This window comes from Fusarium phalaenopsidis, assembly GCF_050370095.1.
Source record: "Fusarium phalaenopsidis strain FUZ10S chromosome Unknown contig_32292, whole genome shotgun sequence".
NCBI lineage: Eukaryota > Fungi > Ascomycota > Sordariomycetes > Hypocreales > Nectriaceae > Fusarium > Fusarium phalaenopsidis.
Window position 1 is genome coordinate 2,866,783 of NW_028145410.1, and position 13,841 is coordinate 2,880,623.

At 54.5% G+C, this 13,841-nt stretch overlaps 2 protein-coding genes and 2 non-coding genes across 4 annotated transcripts; 2 read left to right on the forward strand and 2 right to left on the reverse strand.

The window, feature by feature from the left end:
• Positions 1-251: 251 nt before the first annotated feature.
• On the reverse strand, positions 252-348 carry LRP88_05153. Its single transcript has one exon. It is a non-coding gene; the product is annotated as a tRNA-Ala (tRNA).
• A 39-nt stretch (positions 349-387) lies between these two features.
• LRP88_05154 lies at positions 388-477 on the reverse strand. The gene has a single exon. It is a non-coding gene; the product is annotated as a tRNA-Ala (tRNA).
• A 3,453-nt stretch (positions 478-3,930) lies between these two features.
• On the forward strand, positions 3,931-7,366 carry LRP88_05155 (uncharacterized protein; the record flags this gene model as incomplete). The annotated part of the gene is made up of 2 exons (XM_083241714.1): positions 3,931-4,352; positions 4,408-7,366. The coding sequence occupies 2 exons, from the start codon at positions 3,931-3,933 to the stop codon at positions 7,364-7,366; spliced, it is 3,381 nt and encodes a 1,126-aa protein (XP_083102862.1).
• A 3,003-nt stretch (positions 7,367-10,369) lies between these two features.
• Positions 10,370-11,452, forward strand: LRP88_05156 (uncharacterized protein; the record flags this gene model as incomplete). Its single annotated transcript, XM_083241715.1, has 1 exon — positions 10,370-11,452. One exon carries the CDS (start codon positions 10,370-10,372, stop codon positions 11,450-11,452), a length of 1,083 nt encoding a protein of 360 aa, XP_083102863.1.
• Between the last annotated feature and the right edge of the window lie 2,389 nt (positions 11,453-13,841).

A 13,841-nucleotide genomic window follows, 5' to 3' on the forward strand; every position in this document is an offset into this window, starting at 1 on the left:
AGTAAAGACGGGAGTTCTTGCAGAGTTGGCATGTTTGCAATCCCTTGTTCAGTCTCCGTCATTGCAGAACTTGTCGAATGCAGTAAGACGTTTGCAGCAACGAAATAGCATGTTCCGAGTGCCAAGTCCGGTTTAGGTGCAAAAATATTGTGATGGGTGTACTGGAGAGTTTACCCGGCGACTTGACTGCTCGTATCTTGTTGAAGAGGGCAAAAAAAGAGTGGACAATGGTGGATTCTAACCACCGGAGTTGGACGAACAGGGAATCGAACCCTGGACCACTCCCAGAGGCGAGGATCTTGGAGAGAAACTTGCTAAGGGAGTATTATACCACTAAACCATTCGCCCGGAGAGATGCGGTACATGGTGGAATCTAACCACCACGGCTGGACGAACAGGGAATCGAACCCTGGACCACTCCCAGATGTCGTGAAACGATCATGCTAAGGGAGTATTATACCACTAAACCATTCGCCCGGTTCTTGTTGTGTTGCCGGACGAAAACGCGGCATATTCGCGCGTGGCGTGGTGGACCCTGACGATGTGGAACAGACACGGAGGTTGGAGACCAAGGTGGGCCGTGGCGCCAAGCGGTTCGACCGGTGCAGGGTAACTTTGATAAAGACGACGGAATGACTGCATATTCGTTGTGAGAAGGCCAGCTGAGGTGCAATTGGGAGCATGTTGGATAAACAAAGCCGTCGTGGTGTGGTTGAGGGGAAGTAGCCGCAAGAAGGCACGTTGGCCATGCAGGAGTCTTAGCCAAGTACGGACGTTGTAGCTGATTTTCCATGTGAAGATGCAACCAATTCGTAAGCTCAGTACCGGGCTGAGAAGTTGACGAGTTCCCTGTCTTGGCGTCATGACCAATCATGGAGCTAAACTTTGTTATGTCTTGACCGGCGAGAACTCTTACATGACGATCCCGGAGAATTCAATGTGACGGACCTGCAAATCCCGATCTTGTACCGTGATAGAAGCCATGTCCTGTGTTCCGATCCGATATTGGTTCAGCGCTGGCTGGGAACGGCATTTCGAGATCCATGCCGAGAACAGCATCACCGATCCCAGCAGAACATCCAAAGGGCCCTGGCTTCAGGGCAGTATCGAATGCCACCCTGGCTGACAGGAAAACAGCCATTGTCGTAAATGCCATGATGGAAAGATGCCATGACCAAGCCCGCATCTACAGCTCCGGCGTCTGAACCCTGTCGATGGGTCCATATCTCCGCTCGACTTGAACCTTGACAAGAGTTTCCCCACACTTGGAGTCTCATTTCGTGTAACGTCATCCAGCACATCGAAATCACGAGAGGTTGGGCCAATTGCTCTCATCAACGCTGCTTTTGGTGTTGATGAGGCCGCAGTAGGTGAACTGATTTGCCTTCGATAGTGGACGGCTGGCATCGCGTAGAGAATGATCAGCGTAGTCCAGAACCAAAACTTCCGAACAGCCGTGGAGCCGAGATGGAAACCAACACAAAGCCGCGCGCATTAGCATTTTCGGTTCGGTCCCCGAAGTTGTCTCCTGGCCGTAGTAGTCTTCCCTCGCGGAGGCGGAAACATCGGGCGGTCTTGTGCTTGTGATAAGCGGTGCACCCAGAAATGTGCATACGAGAAATTGTGCTTCAAAGGCACAGAGGCTGGCTGGACTTGTGCCGGCATGCTCGGCGATCAACAAGGGAAGTTAACGGAGACGGCGAGGGCGTGGCTTAACACGTCGATAAACAATGGCATGTCAGAGTGCAATCATTGCAACGGTGAGCAGGTTTTTTCCGAAGTAGCAAGAAGCCTTCCAAGGCAAATGCAGCAGATTTTGACTGCCAACTCGCATCGCCATGGACAAGTGGGCGGTATCGGCTCCTGGTCTGACTCGGTCTGGAGCTCCTCTGCTCGTATGTTGGCCTGGGTTAGGCCCATCTGAAACGCTCTGCTACATTGTTTATAGTAGGCCAGGCGTGCAAGGTGGTGGGTGCGCGGGTGGAGCATTGTTGGACGTGAGAGATGACGGCATGGAGCGATCATGATGCATCCGTATCGTATCGGCCTACGGATACAACAGGTGGATTTCCGGTCCCGATCATACAGCATTCATCGTATCGACCGAATGTGCTCGGACGGCTTGCGCGTTTCGTTTCCTTCTGACAGACAAGCTGCCATGCTCTGCAACGCTGTAAGCTCAGCCCAGGCTGCATTCACGGTGGGACAGCATCATGTCAGCCCGGGTCGGGTGGATGGCCTCGATCAAGTCCGGCGGCGGGAGATGCGAGACGGGAACGAGTCGAGACGAGACAGAAGAAGCCAGCGGAGCAACTGAACCCTCGAGACTTCCGAGGTTGGGAGAGAAAGACCGGGATGGGCCCGCCAGTGGGAATACCCTGCAATAATAATAACAATAACAAAGGAGCAACGCAACGCCGCTGTGCCATGGCGGCGCGGCGCTGCCCGGATAGCTTAAGAACGGATGCGAGAAACCAGAGATGGCGATGAACACGGGGTGAAAGGCATAATTTCGCGTGTGATGATGATGCGTAAATCCAAAGCCGGATTGAGTTGGGTCTGACATTCCATCGGGTGAGGTGAAAGTGGGAAGAAGAGCAGCGAGTGGCCCCCAGCACGAGAGTGGAGGTTAGGTGAGGATCCAATGGTTCGTCCACAGCTTCAGCTCCAGACGCCCACTGGAGCTCCAACTGGAGTCCGCTGAGCCCGCTGCAAGCCGGGTGCTGCAGTGTGCTGCGTCTCAGAACTCTACTAACCTCCAGTAGCTGGATGGTTAGTAGCTCTGGGAGCTCCGAACATATGCATGTCCATAGCTGGAGCTTCATATCGTGGTCAGCTTGGTGTTTCCCTGATTCTTGTGTGTGTGAGCCCCTGGGATGAGGCAACCTACCCCTTCTCGTCTAGCTCCCCTATGCTTTTGCAACCTTGGCGCCCCAGATGGCCATTTTCCGAGTCGTGGCGGGCGGCTGACGAAACGTGAAGCTTTGGTGCAATCGTATTGGGATCGGAAGCATCGAGCCTAGTCGAGGTACCTATCTGCTAGCTGCCTTAGCTCCCCCCCTCCCCTAGCTAGGTAGGTGGTAGGAAGGTGGGTTCTCCTCACCTCACCTCCATCATATCATGATTGCGTTCAGATCCGCAGCCCAGCCCAGCTCGAAGCCAGCCATGCCGGGCGGTTGAGAAACTCTGTCTTCGTCTATTCCGGACGCAGATAGACGCGGACACGGACACACGTGCGATTGCCTCCCATCGTCTCCTCCGAACCTCGCTCGTCTGTTTCTGTATGCTACACCATCCATACTATACTTCCTGCCTACGCGACAAAATCTTGGCCCGACATGGAAGACACGGCGGCCTGCTCGGTTGTGGCTGGACTGGGTTCCTCTTGTTCGATCCGTCCAGGATTTGGACATGATCCCCTGGTCTCACCCCTCACACTCACACCTCACCACCAGGGTTCCTATGGACTCATGCTCATCCGGGAGTTCCCCTCCTGCGACCTTGATCCGTCGCCAGAGGCTCATGGATCTTTAAACTCCGGCTCCACCTCCTCCAACCTCCTCTCCCAATCTCTCATATCTCCTCATATTCTGCTCCTCTGCTGTGAGGCTCTTCCCTCGTTTCTTTCTCCTAACCCACAGCCTCAGCCTCTCACTGTCCCTCCCACTTTCGTTTACCCGGATTGATTGCCCTCTTCCTTGCAGGTTCCATCCACCGCGTCGCCCAGAGAGCGAGCAGATCGCGAGAGAATACACGTTGTTTGGCGGCATGGAGGCGTCTATGTGCCAGTGAACGGTCGTTTTACTCGTTGAGGGAGCCTCACACGCTCCCGCTCCGAGCCCCCCAGCCCTTTGCTGCTGCTGCTGGTGCTCCTCCTTCAGTAAGGTAGCTCCCACGAGACGAGCTCAAGACCTGAGGCAGGCCAGCTCAATGGGCAATACCCAATCGGCCGAGGCCCCTCGCAGGCATCGGAAGCTATCCAAGCCACCAGTCTGCACCTATGCATCGGCAGCTGGTCTGCCATACACTGCTACTGCTGTGACACCCCATCATGAGCACTTCTCCAACTCGTATCTTGTCGGTTCGCTGCCACCGCCTCCCAAAAAGGCATCCTCGACGAGAGTGGCGCCTGCTGGGATCGGTATAGCCGTGCCAGTCGACGACGTCCCAAGTCCCTTGTCGTCTCCGACGTGCAGAGATGCTCGACGAGATTCAATGCCGCGCAATGGCGTCCTACGTTCACAGTCGGTCCAGTCAGAGCAGCCTCCGAGGATGCCAAGCTCGGTCAACCGCTCCAGGGCCAACTCCATTGCCCACGACGGAACTCATCGCTCCCTGACGCGTGCCGAAAGGTTTGTGCAACGGCGTCCGTTCGTATCGATAAAAAGAGCTGATTCCCTTGAGTAGCATGCCAATGACTGCCCTGCGTGGCTCTGCCAGCTACGACACGAGAAGCCCCGAGGGCAGACAGCTACTCAACGCCAAACAGCTCCCAAGCGAACCCATCATCACATTCGAGAGCCATTCTGAACCCAGCCAGGATGTGACAGATGACACCAACAACGGTAACCAATCTGCAGGCACGCCCATCAGCAGAACTAATTCGGACGTCTCCCTGTACATGCCAATGCGTCGGCGCTCGGTCATTCAGAAGCCAGGCGTAGCAACCAGAGCTCACCATTCCAACCACCCAATCTCGGCCAAGTCGAGCTTTCGCAACAGCCATCCACCGTCCCCCAGTCATACGCGTCACAGCTCAATTGAGTCGGACCTGGTACGGCGCATGTCCCTACCCTCAATCCCATCCAGGACGCAATCTCCAGAGCGAGTCACGACACCAACCGAGGCAGACTACCGACAGCTGGGTGGCATGAAATTTGGGTCCCTGCGTATCACAAACGGAGCGCCAGTGGCTACTCCCGTGCCTGAGGATGACGTCAAGGCCCAAGGGGTCGCTGAGTCGGCGTGGGTGTCTCCCCGCGAGGGCTACTTTGATGATGTGGTTGACCCTTCAACCTTGGCGAAGCCCAACGTGGCCGAGCCCAGCGAGCCTGTCACGTCTGGGCAGCCCGTCACTACGGCCCGAGGCTCTGTTGCCGAGCAATTGAGTGGCCCAGCCAAGTCTAGAACATGCGGTAGCGAGATGTCTGAGAAGGGGAATGCTGATTCATTCCCCGTTGCCGAGGTGCTGGATGTGAGGGAAGATCCAAATGCAAAGCCCAGCCCAGAAAAAATCCAACTGGAGCTCGAGAACAAAATGCTTAAAGGACTGACCAGAACTGACAGCGGCTTCATCCCAAGTCCTTCGTCTGAGAGCACCCGCCCGGCCGCCTCCAAGGTCGACAGCGGCTACAGCTCCAATGTCTCTCTTAGATCACTGCCCAGCTTGAGATCCGCTGCAACGGATAGAAGCACCATGACCTCCGACAGGCTCGACCCTGATGTCACGGGCATCAGCTCCTCATCTGACTCCAATTCGACCCGTACGTCCTCTCTGGCGCCATCACAGACGCACAATCGCCTCCCCATTCACCTCGAGGTCCCTCCACTGTCGACGGATGACGAGGCTTCGACTTGCCCAACTACTCCCACCAGTCCGACCAGCCAAACTACTCGCTCATTTTCGTCCTTTGCTCTGGGAAGCCGGAGACGCCTTTCTTCACTGACATCGACCAAGAGTGAGGTTCGCACATCGAAATCTGGTCAAGAGGTCCCAGTCCCCATCATTATCACCGATGACCACACCGAGAAGCAGCTGTCCTCTCCACCCAGAAGCGATGATGCCACCGGACGCAAGCTATACCGGTTCCTGAGCGGCACTCGCAAGAAGGGGCCGCCCAAGGTCCGCAAGACTCGGACAATCGAGAGAGAAGACCCGACCAACCCGCCTCCTGCTCAAAAAAATCTGCGTGGGCTCGTTGCTGGGATCAAGTCTACGCCTCAGACCCCTGGTCTTCGGGGAGAGCCAAGCAAGGATACTCTGCAAACAATCCTTAGCGAGGGGAACCAGGACCCCAAGAATGGGATTGAACGTCGGAAGGATGCTGCTGCGGGAGGCGCCAACCCGGAAACCCCAAGGAAGATTTCCCGGCGTCATTCATGGCGTCAGTCGTTTGCTCAAATGTTTGGTTCCCGAAGCCCGAGCGTCGCCCCTGTTGCAGAGCATGAGGCCGAGACACCTCAGACAACCCAGCCGCGTCCGACAAGCGGTGTCGAGCGTCGTGTCACCCAGCCAAGCATCACTCGCAGCCCGCGCAACGTTGGTCCCCGTCAAGTGCCTAGGAAACACTCTAGCAGCTCCAGCAACTCAGCCTCCCCGACCAAGGCAAGCATGTCAAGGTCAGCATTGCGGGACAGGCGAGATAAACCCGAGCTGGCTCACCTTCGAACAAACGTTTCAGCTCCCAACCTGTCAGAGACTCGTCGATCGCCGCACAGTCCCGCTCGTAGTGAGATGAACAGTGCTCTTCGGACAAGGACCTCGCCGCCTGTGAGCATGCAGACTAGAAGCACAAAGCCCTCTCGGGGCAAGGTGCAGGGTCATTCTCGATCAATGACTCCATCTCATCCGCTCAACTCGTCTCGTCCTACTTCTAGCCGAAGACTCTCGTTGCCACAGGACCTCAGTCGTTCCACACTCCAGAGCCGCCATTCCACGCAGGCGGCACAGGGTCACGCCGAGCCACGTAGTCCCAATTGGAGCAAGACCATGGCCCTGGATGCTGGCTCTCAGCAAGTGCAAGCTGCACAGCAACCCCGAGCCTTGTCCTACTCCAGCACCAGTGTCCAGCAGTCCGTCGCGACCACATCGCAAGTGAGGCAGCATCGACGAGCCTCGGCGCCACCTCAGGGATTCCAGGTTTCTAATGTGCCTCGATCAAGAAGCCACACCACCATGTTGCAACAGCAGCAGCTTCAGCTTCAGCAGCAACAACAGCAACAGTTTGAGGTCCAGCAACGACATCAACAGCAGCTCCAGCTCCAGCAACATCAGCAGCAACTTCAAATCCAGCAGCAGCAGCTTCACCAGCAACAGCTTCAGCAACAGCAGCTCCAGCAGCAGCAACTCCAGCAACGAGTACGACATCAGTCGCAGCCATCTCTGCAGGCATGGACGCCCGTCGAGGCATACAACCTCAACCAGCAGCTGCAGCAGAACTACATGTTACAGAACCCAGGTGTGATTTACGGAACGCCAAACATGATCCAGCAGCACCCCGACATCTACGTCACGAACCCCGGCGCTGGGTACACGGTCCACCGTAGGGCAAGCTCTCAGGGGTCTGCTTACGGGCAGAACCCGCCATTCCGGGTCCTCCACAGCTACAACTCGCCCGCGTATCGAGGCGCTCCCATCTGGGGCTGATGGGATGGGGCAGTGTTTAACTATTCGCTCCCTTTTTCAATGTTTCTTTACACCCTTTAAGATACCACATGAAGCAAAGGGTCTTTATTGTTCTTTTTCGTTTGGAGTTTCTATAGGTAGCCTTTCCTCATGGTGATGGAATTGGCCCACTGCGTCCACACGCATCAACTCGAACTGTAGTTGTAGTCTTTCATTCCGGGAAACAGGGACTGTATTGGGGATTTGCATTTGGCACTTGGAGACTGTTTGAGACAACATCATCTGTGTTAGCTATTCCTTCTCTTGGTTGTCGGGCCTGTCAACAGTCAACGTTGCCGTCTTTTACTGGTTGCTCATACACAAGAAAAGCGTGGTAGTAGTGCGGTCTGGCGAGTTTATCTAATGAACATGAAGCGCAGAGAATACGTCAGCCAGGTCTAGTCAATGAAAAGTCACGTTTGATGTTGTACAAGATGTTTGCTGCTCTCGTGGGTCTGCTCTGTGTTGACGGCCAAGACCAGGTCTCTTCATTGCTGGAAGGTTCGGTGCATGTATGAAGGAAGCATTACTTGGTCGTGATGCAGATGTCAGACTCCATTCTGGGCCCGCCTTGGACTAGGTCGACATCTAATACTTGATGGCCTGCTGAAGAACATCCACTACCTGCAATGATGAAGGCCGTTCAACAGAGAATGGCCTAAGTGTATTAATTCATGCTATATCATCTACGTCCTTTCTAGTATGGCTCAATAATGGCCGTATTCAAGAGAGCTAAAGCCACTTGACCCTCTTGATGAGTTGTCAAGGTGTGGCAAAAGGGGACTTGGCATTGGAATGGCTTGCGGGTAGTGACATGTCGACATGCATGAGAATCCAAGGTACGGGACGAGCAATAAGCGACCATGTAGCCATAGTGGCCCTTTGGATGAATAACGTGAGCAAGAGAGAGAAAAATTAAGCAATCCTGGTGATATCCGGCAGCAGACACAGCCTCACTATAGATCGACAGAGGGTCCGGGTGACGTGACATGGACCCTCCTTTCGAGGCATGCAACCATGCGGCCTTGGACAATGCTTGAAAAAAGGGACTGACTGGATCACGGCAAACGTGAGGATATCATCATTCCACGTGAGGCATGCTGTAGGTCGAAGAAACATGCTGCTACTGCTGCATGGGCCGAGTTTGGCGACGACGAGGCCAGTCAGTCAGGCCGGCAACGAAACAAGGTGGTTCAAAACCGCCCACAGGCATGCAGCGAAGCAGCCCGCGAGACGCGCAATCAGGGGGGTTACATAGTCTACAGCGCATGCGGGCCAGAGACATCCATCAGAACAAGCTTTCCTCTGACAGATGCGCAGCATCATTTGGCGCGCGGGAAGGGGGAGATGGAGATGCACAAGGTTGATTCATGCGAGGGGGGCTATAAGATCATCTGTAAAGAGATGCCATGACGACAATGAAGCGGGTGAATTGACCTAGAAGAGATGGGAAATGGAGATTTGCCCTTCCATTCTCCGAGAGACGGGGCAACGGCAACGGCATGGCACGGGCTTTGTCATGGAGTGGACGGCATGGGTGGATGTGGTGGGTGTGATGCTATTTTAGGGGCATCCATCCCACGGGCACCCAACCACCTCTTTTTTCTTGTTGTTCTGGGGCATGGGCATTCATCATCCGCCAAGAGACCACCAGGTGTTTTTTTGTTCTTGTGTTGTCGGTGTATTACTGTAATAGTTCAAGTAGGGCAAAACGAACCGCCAAGAAGCAGCCATCCAAGTTCTGGCTATGGCACATGAACATGCACAATTCGTGTATCCTGGGCTAGTTGCTGATGACGACTCACAGGCCAGGCATCCATTTTGTGTGAGATATTCAAAAAGCAAAAAAGTAAAAGAAAGAGGAAGATGCCGGAGATCCCACAAAGAAGAGGCACTTGCTTGCCCACTAGGAAATCCCCTCTATTCAACGCCAAGCCCGACTATGCCTGTCTCATGTCAGGGACAAACGTTTGTGTACGTGCGTGCGTGCGCGTACGTAAACCCTGCGGCCGAGAGTTTGGGCTTTGTTCAATGCGTTGTCAGAGACTCTGGAGTCTGATGACTCTGCAATCTCTGAGGGCCAATGACTAGGGGCTCGCTGTGGCTTTTTTATGTCGACGCTGTTGCGGGAAACCTGAAGCAGCCGGTCGATGACTGGGCGTACGACGTAGATGCCTCGATGGCTAAACCCTTCGGGGCCCGGGGCGGTCTCAGCGGCGGTCCAGCAGCAGGTCTCGACGCGGACGCGGCGGGTTCGGCGCCCCGGACAGAGCCCTGAGAGCCTCTGGAAGGGTCTTGGTGCTTATCCGGTCCCCTGCATGGTCGAGTGCCACCTGGGCCCCATCAGGTCACCCGTGGATGGACGGCGACTGCAAACACAGCACAGCCTCATCCACCAGATGGATTCCATCCATGTCGACCCCCGTCACGCTTGTCGCCGGAATACGAGAACTGAACTCTCACCATTTTCTCACCCATCTTTTCTTTCCGCTTCTTCCTTTTCCTTTCTTCACACCCATTCGACCCTTGTTCCTTTATAAGTCTCTCGCTACTTCATCGCCCACTTCCCGCCTCTCGTGACTCTTTTTTCAATACTCTCGCTTGTCGCATCCTCTTTTATTTTTTTTTCCCCTCCATCGTTTAATATCCATCGGACTAGGTCTGCTATCAACCTCACTCTCGTTACCTGACGCCCAACGACCGTCACATAAGTTACCTATAGCATCTCTCTTATACCGACCACGCTCGCTCGCCACCCCGTAAACGATATCCTGCCCTGATATTACTGCAAAGTCATCGCCGACCCCGGCAAGAGGATTGTGTATCAGGTTTGGACCAGCAGGCAACCCGACGCTTTTACGCGTTTGGCATCTTAGCTCGACCTGCTGAGTGAGCACCATATCGAGTCGACAAGATAACCTTTTCGACCACCCAAACGGCATTGCCGTCTAATATTTCTCTTCATTCTTCACATCACCAGTCAACATGTACGCCACACGACTCCTCCAGCTACTCCTTGTAGCTCTCTCCGTCGTCTGTGTCGCCCAGGCAACATGGATCGATATGGACAAGGTTCACCAGAACGAGCGCCGACTCGTTCGAAGAGCAAGCCCTACCCAGGCGACCGAGCCCAGTTCTGCCGTCGAAGAGACCAAGCCCTCCGACACCAAGGAGGAGGATCCCGCTTCTGCCTCTCCCACCGACAACAAGCAGACCTCTGCAGCTGAAACCGCCAAACCCTCTGAGCCCACCAACGACTCGAACCCATCTGCTACCGAAGCCGATCCTGCGCCTGAAACCTCCGCCGAACCCGACCCGGAGACCAGCGCTGCTGCCGAGCCCACCAACAAGGCCACTTCCAAGGCTGCCGAGAAGACTACCGCCAAGCCTGCAGAAACTACTGCATCGTCGCCAGCAGATGACTCCGAGCCCACTGCTTCTCCCTCTGCCAGCGAAGACAACAACTCTCAGTCTACTCAGCAGGAAGCTCCTGCGACAACATCTTCCTCCAACAACAGCGGAAACAAGGACGAGGACACGAGCAGCAGCGATAGCAACGATGACGGACCCAGCAAGACTACGGAGGAGAAGAACACCCGCACCACGGCCCAGCCTGTCACTTCCACTTTCATCGATGTTGTCACCAGGACCAACAGCGACGGCAACCTGGAGACCATGACCACGACCAGCGTGACGACCTCGACTCCCGGCCTCAGCTCGGACGGTAGCGACAGCTCTTCCGGCATGTCGCCCAAGACCCGCAACACCGTCATCGGTGTCGTCGTTGGTATCGGTGGTGCTATCGTCGTTGGTGCTCTTGCTGTTGTTGCCTGGAGGATCTGGGGCCGCAAGAAGCACAATGACGAGGCCGATGGTCTCATGGACTTCAATGAGACCAACAACAGCAGCGGCCACGGAATCAACTCCACCAACGGTGCCTATCACGCCGTTGAGAAGACCGAGCCCGGCAGCATCGGCAGTGCTGGCGGTCCTGGGCGCTCTCCGTTCCAAGCCACCCTCGACAACTACCACCAGCCCACGCAAGTGAACGCCTCATCCAACTTCTGATCAACATCTTGATTGGGAGGGGACTCTCTTTTTTCGCATCTTTACTACAAAAGCCATCATTTCATACCCATCCAATTTGATGGATACTTGCAAGAGGCAGGGGCGTTCCGGGCACGGTATAGCTTGATCAGTGGGGACATATAGAGGAGTTGGACGAATTTGATATCAATACGACATGAAAGTTAACGGCTGCAGTCGACTGGAGCAGCATATATTTGTCTACCTCCCTAGCCAGTGAGGTCTCAGGACCACGGCCTTTGGGCCCCTTTTTAGTATTATGACTTGGTTTCTTGGACAGTGTTGGATTCTGTTTCCCCTCTGGACTACGACCTCGTCGCGACTATGATCGCATCTTACTTCTTGACACGAATTATTGGGCTCCTTGCTTAGCCGCCCGGCATATTCAAGCGGGTGAACCTGTATCTAGAAGCTCAAAATAATAATAAGACTCCAAGCTCGACTTGGTATGATTCGTCAAATTTGCAGCTTCTTCGTGTGGCTTGGATTTGCACATCTAAATTAAGACTCCACGTCGGCTTGGCGCCCTTGAAGACTTGGTCGTCTCAGCCCCCCTGGCGATCCTGACGAGCTGAGTCTCAGGTGTATGAATTCTGGCCCGAGGAGAGGGGCTCCCGTCTGCAGCCACTTTTTTTCATGAACCGCTGAAGATGGTGATGTGCAGGCGAGATCTGGGGTAGGTTGGTTCCGTAAGCGCAAATGGCGCTGGATGTCAGGCATTACCCTTGAATATGTATATCGATTTGGTGCGAGAGGTATGGGAGCTAGTTTAGTTATAGACCCTCAATTTTGTCGATGATCATGGTGTCTTATATGTTCATCAAGTGTCCATTCGTTGGTGATTGGGATGTATGTAGTTGAAGACATAGCCTAACCTAGAGCATCACCATTGATGAACCCAATCCCCTGGCACAATGTACATGACACACCACTCTAAGCATACGTAACAGGCTTCAGAAAGCTAGAGCTTATGATAACCAAGGGACCGAGGGCAGAGGACAGCTGAACTTGCAGTCTGGCTCAGTCTAATTCGATGACTTCGAAATCTGGAGCCTTCTATATCCAAGACAAACCGAAGACTGAATTCCACGCATGGGCGGAATGTCTTAGACAGCTGACCGATGGAGATGCGAGTAAGCCCAGCAAGGCTCCAGCACCAAACGAGCTGCGCAGATTCATACGAGATCGACCACAGACACGCAAGCATTATGCTCTGCCGTCTCGGAGCACCCAGTGACGGCATGTATGATGCTCTACACCCCGCCCGCCCTGCCAATTGTGGACCTGCTCTGGAGCTCACGACAGCTCGGGCACGGCGCACGCGCACAAGGACAGTCCTTGCGTGGACTCGCCTCCTCCCGTCTCGTTGTTAAAAGCCGATGTTGTGCAGCAAGTGAAACTCGAGGTGGATTTGCAGGAGGATTCGAGGCAAAAAGGGTGTGCAACAAGCAACATTGGCAAGCCGTCAACAGAGTTTCCCGTCTCCCAAACCGGGACGCAACGGACGGGAGCTACCGCAACCTTAGCCTAGCACGAACCCTACGGCCCTCCTCCTCCACTCGTTGGAGCTCCCAAGTTGGGCTGAAGGTTCCTGAGTTGGCATTCGGGACCCGGGTCCACGTGAAGACGGAGCGGAGCGGAGGGGCCCGCATTAGCTCTACGGCCCCGTCCATCCAAGGTTCTCCGTAAAGGGGCAGAAGGGGGGCATTTTTGAGTTTTGGGCTCTAGCTGGACAGTGAGAAAAAAAAAAGGGTATCAAACCGAGCAGACAAAAAAACAAACATATCGTGGTCATGGAGAAGGCTGCTTGGTGTCTCCGGGACGTGAACTGCATCCGCATCCTAGACTCCGGGGAAATGGCTCAGAATAGCATCCTGCAATTGGCCTATCCCAGCACCGGCCTGCAGGCATGTGCATCCCTCGAATGATGAGAGGGGAGTTGGTCGACTACAAAGGGCATAGGCGCCGGTAGACAGAAGAAAGCCACACAGTTGATTGCAGACGGCAAACATGGATGCCTCGACCTATGGGTTTCTGCATCTATCCTCCACCTCAAACGCAAACGTGGGAAAATACGTCCAGGATGAAGAGGCGAGACCTTGCTTGCTTGAAGATAGACAGAAAAAAAAAGAGGCCACGCTGTAGCAAATCGGAGAGCAATTAAACTGGCTCGTTCTCTTTTTTTTTCTGCCTACCCTTTCTTGCCAGCGAAGCAAGCACTTGCTGGGTTCTAGCGTGGTGCGGGTCAAGTTTGAAGGGTCCAGAGACATGGCCACTGATTGGGGGTACATATTCTTCTGCGAGATGAATCACTGCATCAAGGTACCATTCATCAAACAACATGTGCCATCCTCCACCCTTCACCCCATCT